The sequence below is a fragment of the Musa acuminata genome, chromosome BXJ2-4 (assembly GCF_036884655.1).
Source record: "Musa acuminata AAA Group cultivar baxijiao chromosome BXJ2-4, Cavendish_Baxijiao_AAA, whole genome shotgun sequence".
Taxonomy (NCBI): Eukaryota; Viridiplantae; Streptophyta; class Magnoliopsida; order Zingiberales; family Musaceae; genus Musa; species Musa acuminata.
In genome coordinates, this window is record NC_088341.1 from 39,966,883 (window position 1) to 39,991,363 (window position 24,481).

Consider the following 24,481-nt stretch of genomic DNA (forward strand, 5'->3'; position numbering starts at 1 on the left):
CTTTTACTTTTTTTAAAAAACACTTGATACACCAAAATTGAAAGCACCAAAGTTGCATGTCTTATGGAGCATAAACGTACTAATTCTCAGCTTAATCTGAGAAACATCACAGGTTTTTTCCTTTATTATTATTATTTTTGTCAGACAAGCCATCGGAATCTCATGCAAATCACTATTTAGGTTCCCCTTACTTGCCAAGAATATTATGCACATCATGTAGAACCAGATTTCCGAATCTTTTAGTCAGCCACGAATATTATAAGATTAAGTTTAAAAAGTGATTCTATTTTAATTACAAGCTGCGAAACTTGTGATTTTATTTCGGGGAAATTGCCTTTGCTTTAGCATATATAAGCCTTTCTTGTTGATGCTGAATCACAATGGAATAATCACCGGTACCAAAAACACATTCTTGACCAAAAGCGACATCTTCCATGAAGATTCAAGTAGGTTGAACCTATTTAATTTCACATTTTACTGAGCATCCAATGTTATCAACTGTAGTTAACAGCAATTCTGATGCATCACAGATTACAAGCTGCGTGTATCGTCTTTAGTAACTCATGTATGATCGTTATGAGACTCAGTTTCGGCTTCATCTGCATCCTCAAACCGCTGATCGTTGATTTGAAGCTGCAAGAAGACAAGAAAGAGAACAACCTGCAAGTTAGGATACCCAAGAAATAAGCATAGCATCATAAATATAGAAGAAAGTCTCATCCTTCACGTCCCTAGTTCTAAGCTGTACACATATCTATGGTTGACATGTTTTGTATCATAAAATATTACGTACCTACTGCTTGCAAGTGTTATACATATGAAAAAGCATGTTAGGTGGAAAACAATTGGTTTCTATAGGCAGTTGTAAAGAACAAATTAAGGAATTTATAGATGAGTTCAAATCCACCCGAATATCTTCAATCCACTTTGAAGGTTGATCTACAGGAGCACTTTGCCAAGGCTACAAGTGAACTAGGAAAATTATGATTTATGTCCTCGCCATATTTCACTCTGTGGAAGGGCTGTTTAACACACCATTCTTTACTATGGCAGCTCCGTAACACAGGAGAAAAGAAGACAAGGATTCCCTTTTTTTATGTAAAACAGAATCATGTTAAAAACATCGATTGGACTAGTATGTACCAACCAACATTTATTGATCATATATAGCTCAGTATTGGTACAATACTATTTCATTTATTATTATTTGATTTAATAATAACAGGTCACACATGTCATAGTTGCCGGCATACAGTGGCTACAGTACTAGCCATGGCTTGCGTAAGGCAATAACAGGACAAAAAACATTTTGTATCATGAAACCTTCCCTTGTCCTTTTCATTCCCTGCTGATGCTCACTACGTGTTCAAAGCAGATACTAACGGCACGATCTATGCCATAAGTGGTGTCAAAATTATGGTCTGTGATCATATCCAGAGGCCACTTAGAAAGAGGCCTTCCAAACTATCACAATTAGCCATGTACTGCTCTTCTCATTAAATAATGGTTGGCCTTGGATAGTGGAAGTAACTGGGTCTGAGAAAGCATTGACTATTCAGATGCAAGTTGAATATGAGGTCGAAGGGATGCCATGGGGTAAAGGGTTGTGAGAACGTACATCATAATAAACTTTCCCTCTCAGACACACCTTGTCCACACGACCCCAACCCCAGTGAGAAGCATAGGGCAATACAGCACAAGAGCTAATTGCCCCTACTTCTTCTTCCCTTCCGCATCAAATTTTAAGCAAATCTAGTTCTTAAGTAAGCTCCTTAAAGGAATTTTCTTTTTGTCTTATGATCTTATCTTCTTGGTCTAGAAAAATATACCACCTGTGTCAAATTTGGACATGTAAATTTTATATCTTAGCTGTGGTAGACAATATTACTTCCCCAGCCCACTGATTCTAGATCTTCAAAGTTGTTCACAAACCATGAAATACATGCACTTTCAAATGCTCATTGTGTTCATGTTCCTTCTGTCTATGCCAAATATTGACACCTATCAGATACTTCAGAACCCACATAAATATTGTCGAGATTTGGATTTGCTAATATATCATATAGAAGAAACTTTCTACAAAAGGCTCTTGGACATGTTGAGTAGCAATATGAATGAATTTTGGACCTTGAAATCATAACAAATGTGATTCTCTTATATGTTGTTCATGCTTTTGGTCCTTTGGATGATAGTTGTTTATGAGAATGGATGTATGCTTCTTATGAGATGTACATAATGACAATAGATTGCAATATTGGATTAAATCCTACTTAATATAAAATAATAGCAGTTTCATAAATGTTATATTTACTAAATGTAGTGTTCAGACCATGTAGCCTTTTTCTAAGAACTGTCGTTCCATTATATCCATATCCGTTCATCTCTATAAGCTATGTTAAGATTATATGGCCATATGTAAGGAAATCTCATGCATTGTCTGAGCTAAGAAATATGCAGACAACTGACACATTGTATGAGCTAAAACAAAAAAATAATATTATATCATAGCATGGTGGACATACCTCATGCATTGCATGAGCTAAGTCATGATCTCCATAAGCATAACCAATGGGTTTGGCATGATTTTCTGAAAGCTGCCACTCTGAATCACTTCCTGTAATTGAAAAGAAAACTTGCTTCGGACTTTGTTACTTAATCAAACTACAGAATGAACATAAAGTGCAAAGTGTTCATATGGTATTTTGATACAACTTACCATCATCAGCCGTTTCTTCATCGCCAAAAAACCAGCTATTTTCTTCCTCTCCTTCTGAAGAATTATCATTAAAGAAGAATGAATGTACATATGCGTACACATAGTGAAAAAGCAAATATTATGACGTTAGTACCTTGACAAGGCTCAGGGTTTAGTTCAGCACATTGACATAAAGCGTCAAAAAGAGTATCCACCATAAAGCTTAGTCAAGGATCCAACCAAAATAAATAAATAAATCACGAGTATAAAATGCAACAGCACATTAGCAGGCTAGCAGATGCTTCCAAGGGGCAAATAAGACAATCATCCTAAAAGATAAGATTTAACATAATAGGAACCCCGAAGAGTGTGTTTTCCATATACCATATCATGAGTGCCCACATGAAAACATTCAGCATATAGACATGACAATCTATAAAAACACATGTTTGACAAAAGAAAGTATGAAAAAGCAAACAAACAGCATAACTTTTAAAACTTGCATTCTTATCTTGAAGAAACAAATGTAGACATCAAGAAGCAAGGATACACTGACCAGGACCAGATGGTACAAGTCTCATTTCAGTGACATTTGAAAGTTCTAAATTGTCATGACGCTCTGAATCTGAACTTTCAGACACCTCACGGTCTTCGGTCTCGATCTGTATAAGAATTCAAAGCATTAGTGCTCAGCAGTAAAACAAGAACCACCACAACAGCCAGAAAAAGTTTAAATCCCAATGATGTAACTGACGAATGTACCATTTCTATATAGACTTTTACGAAGACGTTAAGAGAAATGGGGAACAATCAATAATAAAAATGACACTTTTCCCGAAAGACACAAAGAAAACTCTTCCTTCAGGTCTCTATTCTATGTTCATGCGTAAGAAGGATTCTAGCTATCGAAAGTTGCTGCTTTTATACGCGACAGAAATAGCTCTGGTGAAAAACAAGCCTCCCGGTCAAAAATTCCCAACCCTAACGAACCGGACTCAGCAGTAGGTCAAATACCAGAGCGTAGATGCAGGGCAACGGGAATGCCTCTGGATCCCTCGACACTGCGTGGAGGGAAACCGACAGGAAATCGACCGCATATCCTTTCACCTTGTCTACGTCGCTCAACCAAATCACCCTCCTACGAACCAAACAATCAAGAAGAAACTGTATGAAGGAGCGGGGGATGATTTGGGAAGGAGACGAGGAAGAGGGAGAAACTAGGGTGAAACCTGGTGGAGATATAGAGTGTTCCGCGGGATTCCAGAGGTCGGGAGCCGAGTGCGATGGCGACGCCCGGCTCGACGCGCAGCAGCTCCTCGCCGGATTCGGAGTCTAACCGGGGATGTCCGATCCCATCGCCAACGCGGTCATCGAACTGTTGCAGTCCTAAACCCATGGCGGTGTCGTCCCGTTTTTTGTCACCCAGTGCGAGCAGTATCACTGTCCCGCCGCTCTTCAAGCTTTTGGTTTCGCAAAGCCGCGAGTTTTGGGACCTCACCGCATCGACGGGCTAATTACATGTTAGGCTAGTTATATAATCTTTTATATAATTAATTATCTTTAGACTCAAATGGTGAAATCAGTTTAATTCTTCAATCATACTATTTTTTTTTTAAATACTATAAGTTTATTCAAAAAATGATAATTGATTTTTTTTTATTTGTCTGTAAACTCCTAACGATACATATTTTAAGCTCCATTTCTTTAATAAGCTAATTTCTAATGAGTTTTGAGTTTATTTACTTTAATTATAGTGTGTTTTATAATCCTATCAAAAAAATATTATAACTAACACGAAAGTCAATATCTTATTTTTTATATATAAGATGGTTGTAATTAGGTTTTGAGTCTATTTGTCTTGGATATAATATTTTTAAATAAGCTAATGGTGTTTTGATGGAGGTACCAAAAATATTATTACTGATATGAAAGTCTTCCTATTTTATTATTATTATTTCCAATACGAATAGTTTTGAGTCAATTTGTATGGATTATAATATATATATATTTAAAAAAATTATAATATTTTGATGATCACCATAATCGATGATAGTGTTAAGTCTTTTACATGAGGGATTATGTTAGTTTATTGGACATTTGAACTAAAAAATTACACTATGTAACGTCGAGGATATTTGGAAGACCATGGAAAGGTGGGGCACCACTTCAAAAAAATAAAAAGAAATCACCCTTTTTACAGCAGCTTCAACTTTTCGAATCCATTTATCTTCCAAATATTGAAACAAATATTTGCATACGTATTGTCGACTTAATAAAATTTATATTTAGGCTAAAATTTTCATTGCTTATATTAAAAAATATTAAATAACAATGTAAATGTGTGTAGATTTATCCAAAATAAAAAAGGAACATGAAAAGCGCAATTTGAATTATTTAAAGAAACATCGCAGTTACTTACGGTCATTTGGAACAAATTTATTTCCACCTTTTTGAAGAAACATAATAATATTCAAAATGATTATATTCGTCATTTATAGGAAAACATATTATCAAATATAAGGGTAAATAATACGTACATATATTTTTATTTTTGATACAGATGGATTTGGTATATGCTTTATTACAATTTATCCTAAAGAAACTGACAAATAACAATGGAATTATATATAAATTGTGAATAAATATTTTTTTTATTATCATATATCGCTTTTTTTTTAATGGGATAAGTAATACTTTTTTAATAGTAGGGCGATTTTGAAGCCTTCATCAGTCGGCGTAAAGAACCGATCGCAGTTTCGAGCAAGGCGACGGGAAGCGCAAAGGGGGAAAACGCCGTCGGAGATGTTTTCGGCGCTAAAGCCCCGCCGATGGGCTGCCTGTCTCTTCGTCTATCCTTCTCGCGCTTTCTCCGCTAGCAACAGCTTTTACGCCTCCTCGATGGCCGCCGCTGAAACGGTTGGCGCGGAGACGGGGCTTTATGGCTTCGATGTCCTCAAGACACCCAAAGGCTTCCGTAGGTTTGTCGACGAGGCCATCCAGAAGTAAGTCGAAGCCAAATGCTTAAGACGGAGACATTTCGTTCCCAGTCTGTCTCTAAACCGTCTATTTATGTCATCTATAGATCTGGGGAGCTCGTTACGTATATCTCTCGGCTACCGCCGTCGATGGAGATCATCCGGGCCATGGACGAGATCTCTGATACTGTATGGTTCCGTATAATTTATTGTCCTTTTTGTTTCTGGTGGTAGTGAGAATTGTTAAAGAGTTCCCTCGATGCTTGTTTGTAGGTATGTTCGGTTATTGATTCTGCGGAGCTGTGCAGGAATACTCATCCTGACAGGTGATCGAGTAGTTAGGGCTGATTCTTACGTTACGTATGGTTTTGATCTTATTTGTTTGTTCCTCAAGACAGTTTCTTTCTTATGTGTTAATATTGACTTAATATTCTTGCAATTATGCATCTTTAGGGAATACGTGGAGGAAGCAAACAAGGCATCAATGAGGATAAATGAATATCTTCATGTGAGTTTTATCCTGTTGATGATCCCCTTGCTTGGTTTAAATCACTGTTAAGGGTAATGTGGTTTATACTTTTTAAGCAACCTACAAAAGCAATTGTCATAATACATATGTTCTTTATTCATCTATTTATTATGGAAGAGTTTAATGCTATATCACTACATTTTTTAGCTCCCAATGGGCCAAAATCATACTCTTAAATCATGGTTATCCTAAAAGGATATGATTTATTTCCATAAAAGGACATTGTATTATTCTTGGCCCTACCGAGCAACAAACTTGTTAATGATTAAACAGAAATGCTATGTACCATGACTTGGACCCAACTGAAGGCACAGGTTACGAATTTGGGTTGCACTTCCCACTATGCCACCATTAATGGGCTCTGGATGCCTGCTACTCTGGTTGGTCAAGACTTAAATTATGATTTGAGCTGCAACCTATTAGCATTGTTATTTTTAGACAACTTAGCCAACAGGAGTAGTGGTTCTTTTGGCCCATGCTAGCTTTTATGCTAAAATTTTTTTTGGTTTCACTTTGTTTTATTCACAACATATGGACTAAATTTGTTTGCTCCAAAAAAGCTCATGGTAGCTTGAAATGCTGTTCAAATGGTGAAGATGCTGTTTTTTGGTGTATTTAAGATCTTGGGACACTGAAATTTGGTGATCTGGCCACAGAGGGTAATGATTTGGACCTTGGGATTCTCCTTTGGATGATGCTTGGCATGCTAAACTCTATGAGGTATCATAAGTATTGGCAACACATACCAAGAAATGAGATGATTCTAGTGATGTTGGTGATGCTTGGATGGTTTTTGAATGCTCAGTGACTAGCAAGGCTGAGGCCTTGCTCAGTCGAACATTAGAGTCTGTCATGTCGATGACCCTGCTTGGCTGGTATTAGCCATGAACAAGATTCCACAAAGACACACATAAATCCACGAGACCCAAACATGGCCCTGAATTTGTCAGTTGGGTCCAGCTCTTGACCAACCTAGTTTAGGCTTAGTAGGGTTATGATTAGGTTTAATCCAACTCTCTTACAATGTTTCACCCATTAAGTTCACCTTGTCCTCAAGGTGTTGGACTGGGATCATGCTAGATGATGTCTACATTGAGCTTTTATGTCTTCTTTTCATCTTTTCATGAGAGAATGGTTTTTGATGTCAGAAAATAATTTTGCTATGTTGGACTTCTTCATTCATACATCTTTAGCAATTAGGATTTGATCAACGTCTATGAGATCAGTATTCTTAATTTCAAATATGTTAGGAATGTGCTGCACAACAGTTTGTTTTTGATACCCTTGCTTATCATCAGTTGATGACATGTGACCAAATTTGATGCAATAGGGAGTACAAGGGCTCAGATTGAACTGGAAACTCCACATAAACTTATTGACCTGTTGGGGAAGTTTCCAACAACTAGTAGCTGCTGTTTTGTCGCAAATAAGACATATAGCTTTAATCCCAAAACTTTGCTTCATTTACCGCAAGCTGAAATTTTCATCTGACTGCTGAGACTTATCTTTTTCGATATGGAGTCTGTTAGAGCCTCTGAGAGAGACTTTAATACAAGAATGTGGCTGAGAAGGTGCTGGAGTTGTCAAGGATTCTGTTGCATTCACCAGTTTCTTTTTTTCAACAGATTTGACTTGTTATGGAGATGTTATGATGATTGCCATGCATGACATGACCATGGTTGAGTGCATCTTTGGCCTGCTTGTCTTTACATGTATTGACTTGATTGTCAATGCTTTCGTACCTCTGTGGTTTTCTGTTATCTAGGATGTCCTGACCTTTTCCTGGATATAACTTTTTAAGTTGTCTCTGAAGCCATTCTGAAAATGTGTCAACTGACAACCAGAAGTTTGCAGAAGTAATTTCTTTTGCATTAAAAGCCATGAAGGAACTTATCATAATATAATCCAGAAACCCTAAAAGCCATTGATCTAGGCATATGTTCAAATATATTATTATTTTATGTCAAAGATTTCTTGTAACGACTTATTTTTTTTCAAGTAGCACTCATCTTTTTGTTCTATGTTAATCTTCGCCTTTTACTTGTAGTTCCTAAACACAAATGGTAGTTTGTACACTGCAATAGTGAAAGCTGAGAGTGAGCGTGTCTTGCATACAGAAGAAGCTCAAAGAGCAGCACATGCTTTGCGTGTTGACTTTGAAAATGGTGGCATTCATCTTTCTGATGGTAATTAACTTTATGCTGGTGCTTTTTTCTTTATCGTTATTTTTTTATAATCTACAGTCATGTGTTTCATTTGTCGCAGATAAACTACAGAGAGTTAATCAATTGAATGTCGAGATCGCTAGACTAGGCAATAAGTACGTATCATCCACTACTAACTTATACTCTTGAACTTCAATCAATTTCCTATTGATACAAAGTATGTTTTTTGAAGCTTCTATAGTTGGTTTTTGGACTTCATGTGTCTTATGTATCAATCTCTCCTGTACAACTAAAACAAGATGCTCAATATGCAAAGAATCGAGTATCCATCTTGAAGTAGGTAATTGACAAGCCACAAAGTGCAAAAAGGAAGCAGATGTTCCTTAAGCGAACCCAAATGAGTGAGGACTAGCTATCAAAATTCAAATTAGATATCTTGGTAAAATGAAATTGATCTTGTTGCCTGATAATCATACAGATATCCCTGCATCTAGGACCTTTATATGCAAAGATATCTCAAATGATCGTTGATAAGGGACCATTTGGTCGACCGGCCATTGGTGCGGCTCGTAGGCTCGCGAGGACTTGTCCACTTTGGGCGATGGGCGTACCCGCACGGTTTTGTCCTTTCGGAGCATGTGAGCTCCAAAAGGCGCCTCTGAGGGTAAGGAAGACCTGGCGGACTTATGAGCCCTTGGTTCCCATACTCTTCAACCAATTGGGACTAAATGACCTTATCAGTGCTCCCACTCGTAGGGGAGCTAAGGGCTCATAGCCAAGGTACACGGCTTGGGAGCAAGTTTGCTCGGCCGAGGTGCAGGCCTCGGGCCCTCCTTCTAGTGCCAAAATGTTGGTGAACCTTTACGCCGTGGCCGAGGTGTTAGCACGACTCGGTTCAGTCCCCGACGTACAAGGTTGCCCACGTGGGTGCTCGGGTAGTGAGGGCGAGCGTCATGTCGGGTCGGGTTCGAGCCTCGTCCTCCGAGCACGGTCTTCTCTCTTGGTGAGTGGCCTGCTTTTTTGTCGCTGGGTTCCTGCACACAGGTCGAGGTCAGGAGGCGGATTTCTCGACTCGACCCCTCCGAAGCTAAAGTTAATAGTATGTATGAGAGAGTTGAGAGTTCGAAATGTCCCCCCTTCTTGATTAGGGAGGGTTAGCTTTTATACCTGCGAGGATGAGTTAGTCGTACGGGATCAATTTATTGCGGCCAACTCCTCGGGCGGTTGACTTAAGCTTCTGTACGAGCACCGACTAACCTGCACTGATCGGCGCCGCCCCGAGCTTTCCGGGGTGGCTATACTATGATGATGTCGTTCATACGGAGGGGGCGGCAAGTGGCTGCCCGCCACATGTGTGTTGTGCGCCACATCGTACTTGAGGTTCCACGTCTACATTGTTGTGTCTGCTTGCTTAGATCCACGCGGGCGATGCCAAAATATGCCATATCAATTGTCATTGTAAAATGAACTATAATGAAAGCTATGGTTCCAAATCGGTTGGTGGGATATAATGAGGGGTGAGATAGATTGAGACAGAGGTGGGATATAGTCCTAAATAAAAGAAGCCTGAACCAGCTAGATGGCCCAAAAAGGACTGGTCCTATGCCAGATCACCATCTGACCAGTTAATGCAATCTGGTACTGGGGGTATTTAGTAAGGTTCATAACTCTGGTCCTGTACCAGATAAGGCTTGGATTAGTACAGTATTGGTCCATACTGGTATACCAAGTGTTATATGTCTGTATGTATAGTCTTATAAGCGTACTGCTAGGTTTATCGTGATTTAGCACGTACTGCTTGGTTTACCTTGATTTTGCGGACTGCTCGGTTTTTGTTGATTCTGTGCGTACTGCTTGGTTTATGTTGATTCCACACATACTGCTCAGTTTATGTTGATTCCGCATGTGCTGCTCGGTTTATGTTGATTCTGCACGTACTGCTCGGTTTATGTTGATTCCATGCGTACTGCTGGGTTTATGTTGATCCCACACGTACTGCTCGGTTTATGTTGATTCCTTGTGTACTGCTCAGTTTATGTTGATTCCACACATACTGCTCGATTGATGTTGATTCTGCGTGTACCGCTCGGTTGATGTTGATTCTGTGTGTGCTGCTCAGTTTATGTTGATTCTGTGCATACTGTTCAGTTTATGTTGATTCCACATGTACTGCTCGATTTATCTTGATTCCATGCGTACTACTCGCTTTATCTTCATCCCACGTTTACTGCTCGGTTTATGTTGATTACATATATCAACAAAATGTTGGACCAAAAAATATTGCCCTTGCAAACCTTGATATTTAAAACTTTGCTTAAAACTAAAGAAGTTAAAATTTCTTTTTTTTTGTAAATTTTGAGGCTTGAATTTTTTTTTTTTTCTTAAAGTAAAAGTTGCACCATGGTATGCTAAACTGACCGGTTCGTTTACCAATTGACTGCCACCTGATACATGGACCAGCCCTAACCACATGGTCCTGTCTCTATATGTAAATATAATATTTTTGTTTCTTTTAACTGGGGTTCAGCTCGCGATGTGATGCCTTGTAATGAGTCGTTAGATGGTCTTCTGTTGCTGCCCACGCGGTCACTTCTTGCCACACGTGGTGTGCCACTGCTCGTGCGCCTGTCACGCCAATGCTCCTCCTCTTCTTCCTTTTTATTCTTCTTCGTCCACCACCCAGTGTGGTCATGTACTGGTATGGGCCCAATAGCTGAAGCAACAATCCTTGAGTCTCATTGTAACTTGATGAATGGAAAAACATGTTTTTAGTGGCCAAAACTTAGGTGCTAGACTTGGTGTAAATGCTCAAATCAATCAATTAATTCTGATTGACTCTGTTAATGAGTGGAGTACGCAGGCTGCGGTTGTGGCCAACCATTGTCTGTTGCTGCATGTTGTCATTCCTCTTGTTGGAGAAGAAATAACAGAAATAATATTTTGAATTTTGATTTCTGTTTTTTTTTTTTTTTTTTTTGGTTGGGGCTTGGGGGGTGGGGGAGTAGGAGAAATAACGGAAGGAGTATTAGTGGCATTTAAAGGAATATTTTGCTTTAAATGCCACTAATGGATGCTGCCATCAGTTATTGACCCCTCTTTCACTATGATTTCTACTTCTTTGCTAATGTTGGGGCAGCAAAAAGAAGGGGGACTGAGAGGGGAGTGGAAAATTGGAAGGTGAGAGTGCAAAGACTCTGGGAGGGGGAGGGGTTAAAGGGATAAGATATGTCAGCCCCATTATTTTGTTATTGCAGTATTGATCTGGCATAACTTAGCCCTCCAAAACACTTATCTTGTTAGTTGACTTGCCATTTAAGCAATGAGAGCTGGCCATAGAACAAGTTCTATGTAGTTATTGGAAAGAATTGGAAGAAAAGATGGCTGTAAGTTATGCATGAAAGGGTCAACAGTAATTTGTTTTTTTTATTGGCAAGTGACAGGCCTGTCCGGAATCATGTTTCTATTTGATGTGCTCTGCAACCAAATACAGTTTGTATAGTTGAAACACACAGACCAAATGCTTAACAAAAGAAAATTGATTGTTTTGATTTTAATACTGCAGCCTCACATGGAATTAATTAATTTCCTAGAAAAGAATTTTGGGCTGATGACTTTTACTCCATGACGCCTTTTCTTTTTTTTTGTGTAAGTTGTTTAGATGAAACTTATCTTGAAAACCAAGGATCTTACATGGTGTCATTAGTTTAATTGTATTATCATGTTTCAACTGTTCATAAGTTCTCATATTCTTTGTTGTGTTGATGGTACCTAGCATGTAAGTGATGCTCATGGGAAAGTTATATTTAGGCATTTCTGTTTTCCATTTTGTTTTTTTATGTATAAATTAGCAAATGTACTGCTTGTCACCGGGTACTAGCTTATTTTTTATGCTCTTATCAGGTTCAATGAGAATATTATGTTTGATCCAGGTTTTGTGGATATATTTCCAGCTTCACGCATACCAAAGAACATGCAATATCATTTTGATGCCATATATCGGCCAATCTCTACTGCATCAAATGAAATTTCTAAAGTAGGAGATACAAGAAGAGAAAAGGGTTATAAGATCCCTACAGATTCAAGTACTTTATCCTCAATTTTGAAATGGGTATCAGATGCTGAGGTATATTCCCATCTTGACTTGAAGCAATTGGATTGTAGTTTTTAACTTTTTATATTGTCATCTTTCCCCAAAAACCTACTGAGTAATATGGTTTCCTCTTTTTTGACAAGATCATAGAATCTTATGTTTATATGGTTTCCCAAAACCGTTACAATAGGTGTGGATAGAAGGGGATTGAATGACTATTATGAATATGGGGCAGAGGTCAGTAATGAAAAACAATAGGCAGAAATATGTAGAAGGGGAAGGACTGAAAAGATGAGGGTGAAAATAACAAAACAAAAACCCTGACCTGCTGCAGTGGTATGTTGTGTTCTGAAGCTGTTGCTATGGAACTTGTGTGCTGAAGTCCCTTGTGTTTGAGGGCCCAAACAGCCTTCGGCCAAACCCTTGCTCTTTTCATATGACTGTAGCCAACTTTTTTACTTCTTGCTCATGATTGCCTATTACCCTCATGCCAAAGGACACTGATGCCTAAAGCCTTATTGACAACTTTGCCACTACTTCTTGTCATAAGATGATGGAGACAAAGGGAAAAAGGAGATTTAAGGAAAAGGGAAGAGAAGGGAAAAAAATGGTTGGGCTTTGCAGATAAGTATACTTTATAGGTCCTCTAGCAGCATTCACATTTTTGTTATGCTATAGATAAACTTGCATACTTTATGATATTGTGACTTCTTACCTCTTTGTGTAAATTTATTTAGTTCAAGGACTTCTTTGGTTAAAGTTTTTCTTTCTCGATTTTGTGAAAATTATCTCAAATGTTTTTTAGACACTAATATTCTTTGTAATATTTGGTTTTTTTTGTGGTTGCCACCCAAGAAAAATTTTATATTAGGCTAGTATTAAAAAATCCATTTTAGAAAATCACTTGTTAAGCCAGACAAGAAACACATTTTTTGAATCTTTGCAGGTCAGGAAGCAAGCATACATAAAGGGAAATTCTACTCCACGTGCAAATCTTATTGTTCTTGATAAGCTTATAGGTGCTCGTCATGAACTTGCACAGGTACTTTCATTATGAAGCTTCTAATTCTTTGTAACCAGTAACCATTTATATCAATTTGATTTTTAAATATTACCCACTTAAAAGCACAGACATGGGACACAAACACACACAGACACGCCAGTTTTTAACAAATTAGGACATCAACACAGTGAGGACATGTGCATATTTAACATATAATATTTGATTAACATGAGTTTTATTTTATTTATACTTAAATTTTACAAAACTTAATAATGTGAACATATAAATATTGTCATACATGTTCATCTAAATATAAGTATCCAAAATAAAGGTTGAGTACATCAAATAATATTTAAAAATCACTAGACTTATTCTTTACGCCATTATCATCTCCATCTGATGATTCATCAACATTATCGGTAAAGCTAATTTTTTTCAGCTTTGGTTCATCAATTGGAATTTGATAAATTACATCATAGAATAATGAAGATTCATTAATTTTTTTCCTTCATCTCTATATATTTTTTCTTTCACTTTTTCAATCATACCGTTCCCATGTCATATACTTTGTGTCACAAAATCAAAGTCTATCATAAATAGGTCTAGTGAAATCAAGAATATAATCAATATTGTCTCATATGTTAAATATGGTTGTGATTGATGGTAGAACTATGTTTCTGAAGGTAGTAGATTGCAAAGGAGAAACAAAGAATAAATATTTTCTTTTAAATTTGATAAAAGAAGTTATCAATGAGGTTGGTCATTATAACACAGATTATTGAATCATAATTTTTAAATATTTTTTGGACTCCATGTGTTATTCATATTCTTTATCCAACATATTTGTGTAGCAAAGAATATTGAACAAAATCAGTTAACATGGATTATTGAGTTTGTTATGAGTCGTTCTATGAGATTGGTCATATTTAGTGAGTTTGTGCCATGGAAGTTACTCTTTGTAGTTGGTAAAGGTTTACCTCAATAATTGTTATGTTTAAAATGTTTAAACTTATTAAAGGTGGGTTATTAGTAATAAGGGTTATTAGCGACCAGTGGTCATGTTATGTACAAGATTTGTATAGTAAAAGGTGCTTGATGATATTTGGTAACACAATATTGATTGTATACTTGTTTTCATTGGACTTATTTATGATATGCTTAGGTTTTGTGACACGAATAAACCATGTGTTCATTTAGTATATGACATGTAGGACAATATGATTGAGAAAGTGAAGGAAAAAAAATTGTAGACATTAAGGAAAGAAATTAGACGATTCTTCATCTTTTTACGTTATTTATCAAATTCTTATTAATTGTTGGACGAAGAACAATATTTCACTTTATTGCTTGACTCATTCTTTGAATCTCATGTATATATTAATTTTGATTTTTAGTTATATTTATTACACAATTAAGTATATTGATGATATTATTTATTTTTTTATTATAAATATTATAGTGATGAATGACCATAAGAGGATCCCATAAAGAGATCTAAAGGTCTCTCGAGAAAGACTAAAATGTCTAAGAGGATATTATTCAACCAAAGAAGAGAATATGTGTCACTGATGAATATGCTAACTTCTCTAGTAGAGTTGGATACTTTGATGATTATGATTCTTTACACGATCATTACTTTATGAATCCTAAAAGTTGGCGGGTTACATTACTATATGATTATTATTTTGGATACTTACATTTGATGATTTTAATTGTTTCAACCTGTATGATGATATTTACTTATTCATATTGTTGAATTTATAAAATTGAAGTATTAATAGTATAAAACTCGTGTTAATAAAATATTATATATAATTATATATATTAAAAAGATACACATGTCCTTGCTGTATCTATGTCCTAATTTTTCTAAAAACGGCATGTCACCGAGTTCGTGTCCATGCTTCTTATCTTTCCCCTTTGCAATAAGACCATTAGTTCAATGTTGCTACTTGTTTTTCCCAAAAGAATTATGAATTATAATATGGAATACACTTTTACCTTTAGTTCATGAAAAAGCTGCAAATAATGGCATGTTCTTCAAGTCTATATATGACGGCCAAAATATGGTTGAGCAATTGACTTGTATTTCTCAGGAACATCCTATAGTCTTTATCAAAGGAGGTAGAGAGTGAAACATAGACCAATAAAGAAATTAGTATCTTGAGTTCCTAGATGAACAATACCTCTTATCCCTGCTAATATATTGAAATTCAAGAAAGCAACTTATTTAGTCTTCATTACATCTTGCATGTTTTTAGCTACCATCTAATAATGGTAGCTTATAGTTATTGCTAATAAATGAATAATTAGCTAGTCATTATTATCAAAAGGACAAAGATGTTCCAGAAATGTTTGTAAGATTAAAAACGTTTTGATTGAAATCATCATTTTTTTCTTTAATTAAACTCATTTACTAATTTTCTCTTTTATCTCTAATCCTTTATGTTCTTTCTTTTAAATTTGAAATGGTTCATGTAGATAATGGGATGCAAGTCTTATGCTGAGTTTGCAATTCGTCCAAACATGGCTGCATCACCTGATGTTGCCATGTCTTTCTTGCTTAACTTGAGCAAAAGTGTTAGATGTAAAGCTGATGAGGTATTAAAATGATACTTATCATCCTTTTGTTTCCTACATATAGTTGCAGACTCTCTTTCTGTGATTTTGTTTAATGTTACATGTTTATTTGATGTATACTTGATCTTTTGTTGTTTAGGAGTTCAATATTATCCGAGAGTTCAAGAGGCAATATCTAAATCAAAGAGGTGCTGATTTAGAGCCATGGGATGAGACATTTTTTACGGGAATGATGAAATCTTCTGCATATGGCTTAGAATCATCAGTATGTTAAGTTCCATTGAGTACTAGCTTTTGCTAATTTATAATGATAACATTTACATGTTACTTTTTGCAGTAGCTTGTCGCATCATATGCCTTTCATTTTACAAAGCATTAGCCATTTAACGAATATGTTTCTAGTCTTTTGGAACTGCAGAATGCCTTACTGACAATGTCCAATTTCGAACCATGATTTTACTTTCACTATAAGTTAGATACTGTCACATTTATGTGACTTTTTTCATGGATGCTTTGCCTTTTTGAGGCTTTGAACAATAAAATTCTGCACATTTGTATTTTTTTCAATAGTGTTCTGCTGTTGCTTTATCTGGAGCAGGTCCTTTCATCGTACTTCTCCTTATCTGGGTGCCTTGAGGGTTTAAAAGTACTAGTTCAGGCATTGTTTGGGGCAACATTTTATCAAGTTCCCATGTCTTCTGGTGAATCTTGGCATCCAGACGTAGTGAAGCTATCTCTTCATCATCGTCAGGAGGTATACTTGCATTATATCATGACTGTTGCTCTATCTATGCTTGGTTGCATAACTTTTTGTGAAAAACAAATGACATGGCATCTCTAAAACCCACATAGTATATGTGCTGCATTTTTATTCTCTCATTTCTTCAATTATTACATATTCTACTCAATCTGATGTTTCAAATCAATGTTTTAGACCTAAACTAAATTTTTTGTGATAGGATCTTGTTTGAGCTACAGTTAATATGGTGATGTGGCATGATTATCATTCCAAGTCTGTATTAAGTATCATGGCTTGCATTAAGACCCACTCTGATGTGCAAACTGTGTTTGATACTTGAAGCTGTAGAGAGTCAAGAACCTATTGGCAAACTCATTAAAAGGTTGACTTTCTGAGGAACTTCTGTCCATTCTTTTCAAGCACTTTTATACCATTAGCAAAGGGCCTCACTATAGCATATTGGTCCATTTATTATCCTTTTCAAAGTGACACAAGACTTGCATTTTGTATTGAATAATGTGCATGCAGAAATTAATTGATACTTCTTTTAAGGCCGAGGATATGGAAAAAAGAATCCTACTTATTTTACAATGTAACAAGAGTGTTGCAAAATGAATAAAGACAATAGTGAGCCTTGGTGACTGATCAGAGTCTTCTCATAAGTCTTATGACTTCTATTAAGGTTATTCACTGATTTTTGTTTGATTAGTGATGTTAAGTTCATTAGAGCTAAATGGTGGAAAAAAATCCATATAACCAACCCAAATTTTTTGTATTCTATGCTATGCTATGTTATTGTTGTGCTTAGATGAGGTTCTAAGCCAATCAATAAATTGTGTTGCAAATTGTCTAACTCTATGTTTCACCCGATTTAGATGATAAGGAGTACACATCCTTCCCAAATGTGAAACTACCTCTATACTTTGAACCCTAGCCATGGTTAGGCTTTTTGCTGTCCTCAAACCTTCCCTCTCCAACTTCAAAATTTTCCACTTCCTTTTGACTGATATCTTTTCCATTCAATTCTCTTTGTCTACTCTCATTCTGATGATTTGTATGACCACCATCCTTATCATCTTTTCCTACAGTCCTTTCTCTTCCTTTTTCATATCCTTTCTTTTCTATGTCCAAGATTATTGCTTGATAATTTGACAGCAGCATAATTTGTCAGCTTTCGTGTCGACTTAGAACACATCCTTTAATGCTTAAAACATAATACAAAGGCAAGTCTCAATCTATCTTAAATTTGATGTTTCAACCAAGGATTTTAATTTCGAATGATATCGCCTGTACCGGGCGGTACCGTCAATTGGGGTTGTTTCCGCCTTGTTACCGCCCGAAATCGATCGATAACAATTGATTTCGACCGTCACCGCTCGCTACCGGGCGGTATTAGCTGAAGAAGGGGGAGAAGAAAAGAGAGAACCTGGAGATCTGGTACGAAATTACGAACCTTGGTTTCAACTATGTTTCATCTTGTTATTGGAGCTATTGTTGTTGGTAGCATTGTCATTTGAGGCGAGTTTTATAGAATATGGTAAAGAGTAATATTTAAGCATGTCATTGAACTATCCTATCACTGCATGAATGTTCTAGTATGCTTCTTAACGAAGAATGGAGCTCGGGTAAATCCTATTCAGATATGTTGACATAATTATCAATCATGACATGGACTATATATCCCTCTTCAATCTCATAAACTGTAATATCTATTAACCCTTTTTTATTACCTTGCATCTAGTATTTAATTTGATGCATTACTGGACATGTGGTAGATGATCCTTCTGTTACAATGTACCATGAAATTGATGATGCTCATTTTATTGGGACCAGATCAGCTGTCATAGGCAAAGGTAACTTTGTAGAGATTTTGTTATTTTCTTGAGGACTTTGTTTATATGCAAATTTCCTTAATGATAGCTCCTCAGAATCTCACATGGCATAGAAAGATATATCTCACGGCCATGCTTCTAAAAGGTAGTTTTGTAGTAAGTGTCGAAGCTGTGTTAGGAGGGATGCATTAAAATTAAACCACTTTGCGGTTACTTGCTTATATCCCTTTTCTTCTTGTGCCTATAATAATCTTGGTCTAGATAGGATTGTCTTGAGATTAATATCAACAAAATCAAGTTTTGACCTCTCCTGTTCAAAGAGCTAAAGAAGCCGCTAATGCCCCTATCCAGTTCATATGGGACTGAATATCTCACATTAGCACACTCCTTTCTATCTTATGAACACCGAATTCTGCACCATTGCCATTGGTCTGCCTCAGACTGTAGGACTTGCTGAATTGGGATGGACCAGCACCATTAGTGCTGCTACTACTGTTATCACTTCCACCATCTTGCTTGAACTAGGATATGCCAAATTGATATCTGTACCTCATGCTGTCCTTGTGAATGTGATAGTACTCCGACAGTGGATGAACCCCGGGAGCATGCTCAGGTCCTATGTCTACATTTATGGTCATAATGAAAGTTGTGCAGCCCACACCAGCTCTATGGCTATGCAACATTACATATTTGTGTTGTGTATCAGTTGGCTGATGAGAATTTATCTAGATAAAGAAAGAGGAACATGTACATATTATTGTAACCCTGAATAATTACTGCCTGTGGTTACGTAAACAGAAGTAATACATAATGAGTCCCTTGATCTTCGATAATAGGAAACCTAAATCATTACAATCAGAACAAAGGTGTTCACTCATGTATATTTAATTTGTTACACAATCATTCTGTTCAACAGGTTCCTATGCAGGTTTAACAAAATTTCTTAAATTGAATCAAAATGCCAAATTAAGATCTCAGAGGTCTGTATAAAGAAGGGCCTTATTCAATCTAAATGCACTGCCATGAGCAAAATAAGAAGACGTGGAATGTTTAATATTCAGAATAATTATGTTTAAATTCTACAAGCCATAGATTATATGAAAAATGTCCCTTTTCATCATTGTGTTTTGGTCATTAAAATTTATCTCCACATCTTGTTATTTGTTACCTTGTTTCTCATTTTGCACGTGTTATGCTATTTCTTTTCTATTGTTTAAGTTTCAATAAGTCTGAAAAACACTAAAAAATGAAGCTTTATGTATCAGCTCTTCACTATGCTTGCTTTTAGTGGCACTATTGCTATTGTCTGATATATTACATGGTAAAAAGTTAAATGCCTAATTTCACTTTCACATACATCACTATTCAAACAACCTGGCTATTGTCTCCTTTTTAGTTTTTTACTCATGAAATAGTTATGTTTATTTTGCATGTGTTTCATATATTGCTTCCATATGAAGAACTAAAGCATTTTTATATTGTACACAGGGTGATTTGGGCTTCCTGTATCTTGATCTTTATTCGAGAAAAGGCAAATATCCAGGTTGTGCTCATTTTGCAGTTAGAGGAGGGCGCCGGGCTTCTGAGACAGAATACCAGCTTCCTGTATGACCTGAATGTTTTTTTGCATCTTGGACAAACTTATATTAGTTTCACATTTGGCTATAGTCTTACAGCTTTTATTGTAAGAAATCCTAGTGTTAGATCTCTTTCTCTAATGCTATTATCTTGACGAATTTTATGCATTGAACTTCCTTTCTCCAGTCTAACTGATTTTTTCATTGTACTGGATAATGTATGTTTGCTTAGTAATGTCAGATGACTTGCTTCACTGAAATTCTCTCTGGTTATATCCTTTAATCATTCAGTGGTCTTATTCTTTTCTGTTCTCATTGATTTCACTATGTCTGGATATTATACTTAAATCATCCACAAGGTAGGTGCTCTATATATTGACATTTGACCATCGTTCATGAGAAAAAAGACCTAATTTAGTGCTAGTAATAATTTGCACTGGGCCAACATATGTCTAAGAATGATATCTATTAGTATGCTAAATACAAATTGAATGCTTTTTGGACTTTCCCATCACACTTGATTTTTTTTAAAATGTCTTTGTTAGGCTCAGATTTTGGTACAGGAAGAAGGCACCAGTAAGCTCATTGTGGAATTATTTAAAAGCTTCATACTGATCAATTGTTGATGTTTCAAGAATTTATTAACTAATATATTGTCTGTTAGTCAGCTATCCTGGAATCTTTAACTTTCAAATATTATTGTTACAGGTTGTTGCTTTAGTTTGCAATTTCGTTGGTTCACCTCTATCATCAACTTCAAGGCTCAACCATTTTGATGTTGAGACACTTTTTCATGAGTTTGGTCATGCTCTTCATTCTCTTCTTTCGAGAACGGTATTATATATTGGTTCAGTTTATGCTTACCATTTATGTAGTTTCTTCATATGCATTAATCTATCTTGCTGTCTTCCTAGGATTATCAGCATTTCTCAGGTACCAGAGTAGTTCTTGATATAGCTGAAATACCTTCAAACCTTTTTGAGTAAGTACAAGTTAGTTCTGTTGTCATTTATGTTTTCTGCAATTTTTCACATTTAAAGGACTGATTCTGAAATAGTAATTTGCACATATAAATTATAGTCATCAATATTCAATTTCAGGCAACAAATCCAAGTAGACTTGAATATGTTACTACAGAGTGACTGATCTGTGCATTGTCTCAGCTTTTTTTAATTCTTCAAAGACACAGGATTCTACTTGTATACTCAATAAATATGAGAAGATTTAATTAATTTTGCTTTTTCTAATATGCTGTGATAAACTACAATAGTTAAGATATGAGTTATAAATAATGTGTTGTAAATTTATTAGTCACTGTCTCGAAACAATCATCATCTCAAAATCCTTAGTTTAAATTAATTGGTTTCAATTCAGTATTTTCTCTTTTTCTTTGCTTGAATATTTATTGGTTCTATGCCAATTCAGTATTTTCTCTTTTTCTTTGCCTGAATATTTATTGGTTTTATGTAGTTAGCTGTTTAGGTTCACATCTAAGGAAGTATTCTTAAAGTTCTGAGTAACATAAGTTAGAACATTGTTTTCAAGGTCCTTGATCTATTCATTTGATGCTTGATAGGACTTATCTTCTTTTTTTCCCAATAGGATAGCAACAAGAGAGAATAAAGGGGATGGAAAAAAGAGAATAGAGATAGTTAAGAATTATAGAGAAAATATATTAACAACTCAAATTATGATGCCTCTTGGGTTTACAATATATTTATTTAGAGAATGTCACCCTTATTCACTCTTATTTCTAAGCTATTTGGGAATAAATTAGAGCTTACATACAAGGAAAATTTATCTCTTATCCTTCACAAATCCCTCTTAAATAGGACACTAAAACCTTTTAAGATACTTGTCTAATTAGGAAAAATAGCTAGCCTTACCTATACTATAGTCATATTAATGTTTTTAGAAGCTAATTAAACTCTAAATTGGAGTCTAAAATTCTTCCAAGATTGCCTCAAGAACAATGATGAAAATGCGTCTAAATTTTCAATCCAAATAAGACTTGGGTATCTCTATGAAAGGAGGTCAGTCCTCTTAAAGAGTTGGTGTGGCTCGAATTGGATCTTGAGTCATGTTTGGTCTAGTCTCCAAGCTTGATCTAGATATGATTCAGTTCCATCCAATTAGAAAAGGTCATGCTAGCATCCACCTTGAATGGTGTCTGTTTACTATCAAATCAGAAACATAATTGGAAGGAGTGATGATAAGGTTTGTGGATATTATTAAAAGTGTCATTAGGAGGTGCTGCTTGGTCTGAGGATCCACTAATGAGCCCACTTAAGTGTTGTAGGGCCTAACGATGATTGAGATAAACAATTTAGGCTCTGATTTCTATTGAATACTGTTGATGGTGTCTTGGTTTGGAAATAGTCTTATGTGCTAAGAAGTCGTATGTGCCGGCACGTGGATTTTGTTTCAAAGCAAGTCTTCATCTCTCAAATCTATCTCGTCACTTTGGTGATAGTTCAGAACTCTAGGAAAGTAGTACTTTCTGGCATCCTACTTTCTTCACATGCCGGGATGGGAAGATGTCATAAAAATATAACAAATTATAAATATAAAATATATATTATAAAGATCCTAAAAAGTTGGTGTTAATGATGTTAGAAATTAATACTGAATCGGTGGAATAACTGGCAATGAATCTTGTATTGCTAGACGATTGCCCACCCACTGGGCCTATTCCCCTCGTAAACAACCTCCACCAGGGCTGTTTCAATGGTTGATGGTGTTATCATGATGGACTTGGTGTACCTTCTATTTTTAAGGATAAAGAGGTATAGTTGTCTGCTTTCTTTTGTTGGTTAAACCAACTGATATTTCAGGTACTATGCTTGGGATTACCGTGTTTTAAAGACATTTGCTAGACATGAAACAACTGGTGATGCAATACCAGAAAAGTTGGTGAAGGCAATGAATGATTCACGGAAAAGATTTTCTGCAACGGAGCTGCAGCGTCAGGTATTCACTTGTTTAACTTTTTTTTTTCTTTTTGTGTTTCTAGTATGCTTGCTACCAGGTTTGGAAAAAAAAAAGCAACCAAAAGCTTTTTTAAAAACAAATACTAAGTTCTTATGTACCTTGTGTATGGTTTTTGTCATTCTGGTTTCTAGATGAGTACTAATTTTCTGCATCATCTTTCTATCTAGATATTTTATTCATTAATTGATCTAAAACTCTTTGGGGCACAAAACAATGATTCAATGGATACTGTATCGATGGTTGCTGACTTGAAACTACAGCACACCAGCTGGAACCATGTTGAGGGAACTCATTGGCACACCCGTTTTAGCCACCTTATAAATTATGGTGCTGGTAAGCATGTTGCATTATTTAATGTTTATATACAAGTGCAACTGCTGTCTAGATTTTTCATGCAGTAAACTATAGTTTGAATCTGTGGCCATAGGTTATTATAGCTACCTATATGCAAGGTGTTTTGCGGCAACAATATGGTGGGATACATGCCATGAGGACCCTTTGTCCCCCGACACTGGAACTGCCCTTAGAGAAAAATTCCTTAAGCATGGTGGAGCAAAAGATCCTGTAAACTTGTTGAAGGATTTCATTGGTGATGGCATTTTGAGTTGCAATGGTGGTAGCATCCCTGATGCAAGCAGCCTTTGTAGAGAAATGGATTTGTGAGATTTTCTACTCCATCAAGGCACCACGGATGGTGGCATAGGTATCTTGATATCTGCTTCTAATTCAACATTACAAGATTATAGCATTTTATGAGAGCTATGAACGAGCCTCTGCAGCCGCACCATATCTGCTAGTTTCAAATGCAGGCAGATACTAGTCTAAGTGTGTGGCACTTGAGTAAACTTGTAGTTAGAACTTAATTTCGAGATTAATGGTCGAATTGGAACCAGCTTGCAACTGGGAAATCATTACTGCATGTGAAGTGGTATACAATGCTCAATGGCTAATTTCATCCTATATGAAGACTGAACCATATTTTTATTGTCAAAATAAACATGAGGTTTTTAAATATTTTGTACTTGGTTATATTTTGGTATGGTATGACTTTATTCCCAATTGGTGTTGAACTGTTTGTCCCTGATATTGTAGGAACATTTTTTCAGTATTATGGATTAGTAAATTTACAGTATTTCGTGCTCTTTTTCTAGACTGGACTTTCCAAGAGGGAAAGCAGATTGGATAAATCCTACTGGTACAAGTCATCATGTCCTGTCGTGCTCTGAGCTACCTATAAATCGATAGTATCTAATTGGTAAAATAGATTTATGTAATCTGTAAAGATTTGTTGTGTATATGTGAAGT

At 36.0% G+C, this 24,481-nt stretch overlaps 2 protein-coding genes across 3 annotated transcripts; one reads left to right on the forward strand and one right to left on the reverse strand.

The window, feature by feature from the left end:
* Positions 1-348: 348 nt before the first annotated feature.
* Positions 349-4,179, reverse strand: LOC135609198 (chloride conductance regulatory protein ICln-like). The gene is made up of 7 exons (XM_065102293.1): positions 3,925-4,179; positions 3,710-3,833; positions 3,246-3,357; positions 2,850-2,909; positions 2,717-2,770; positions 2,523-2,614; positions 349-633 (listed from the first exon to the last, which is right to left on the reverse strand). The coding sequence occupies exons 1-7, from the start codon at positions 4,089-4,091 to the stop codon at positions 562-564; spliced, it is 681 nt and encodes a 226-aa protein (XP_064958365.1). The 5' UTR covers positions 4,092-4,179; the 3' UTR covers positions 349-561.
* A 1,231-nt stretch (positions 4,180-5,410) lies between these two features.
* On the forward strand, positions 5,411-24,205 carry LOC103983048 (mitochondrial intermediate peptidase, mitochondrial). Of its 2 annotated transcripts, XM_009400185.3 has the most exons (17): positions 5,411-5,697; positions 5,778-5,859; positions 5,944-5,996; positions 6,124-6,178; positions 8,247-8,385; positions 8,465-8,519; positions 12,265-12,487; positions 13,401-13,496; positions 15,939-16,058; positions 16,177-16,302; positions 16,636-16,791; positions 20,097-20,213; positions 20,894-21,019; positions 21,100-21,167; positions 23,020-23,155; positions 23,344-23,509; positions 23,604-24,205. In XM_009400185.3, the coding sequence occupies exons 1-17, from the start codon at positions 5,498-5,500 to the stop codon at positions 23,837-23,839; spliced, it is 2,154 nt and encodes a 717-aa protein (XP_009398460.2). In that variant the 5' UTR covers positions 5,411-5,497; the 3' UTR covers positions 23,840-24,205. The 2 variants fall into 2 exon arrangements, with proteins under 2 accessions (XP_009398460.2, XP_009398461.2); XM_009400186.3 differs by lacking the exon at positions 8,465-8,519 and having other exon boundaries at positions 12,294-12,487.
* The last annotated feature ends 276 nt before the right edge of the window (positions 24,206-24,481 follow it).

Bases quoted from the DNA above. Each gene is read 5' to 3' on its own strand.
- LOC135609198 (XM_065102293.1), bottom strand. From the start codon at position 4,091: ATGGGTTTAGGACTGCAACAGTTCGATGACCGCGTTGGCGATGGGATC. The intron at 3,358-3,709 runs GTATTTGACCTA...ATTCTTATACAG, and splicing joins TGCCCTGCATCTACGCTCTG to ATCGAGACCGAAGACCGTGA. The intron at 2,910-3,245 runs GTATCCTTGCTT...TAAGCTTTATGG, and splicing joins ACCATCTGGTCCTGGTCAGT to TGGATACTCTTTTTGACGCT.
- LOC103983048 (XM_009400185.3), top strand. From the start codon at position 5,498: ATGTTTTCGGCGCTAAAGCCCCGCCGATGGGCTGCCTGTCTCTTCGTC. The intron at 6,179-8,246 runs GTGAGTTTTATC...TTTTACTTGTAG, and splicing joins GGATAAATGAATATCTTCAT to TTCCTAAACACAAATGGTAG. The intron at 16,792-20,096 runs GTATACTTGCAT...TATTGTACACAG, and splicing joins CTCTTCATCATCGTCAGGAG to GGTGATTTGGGCTTCCTGTA.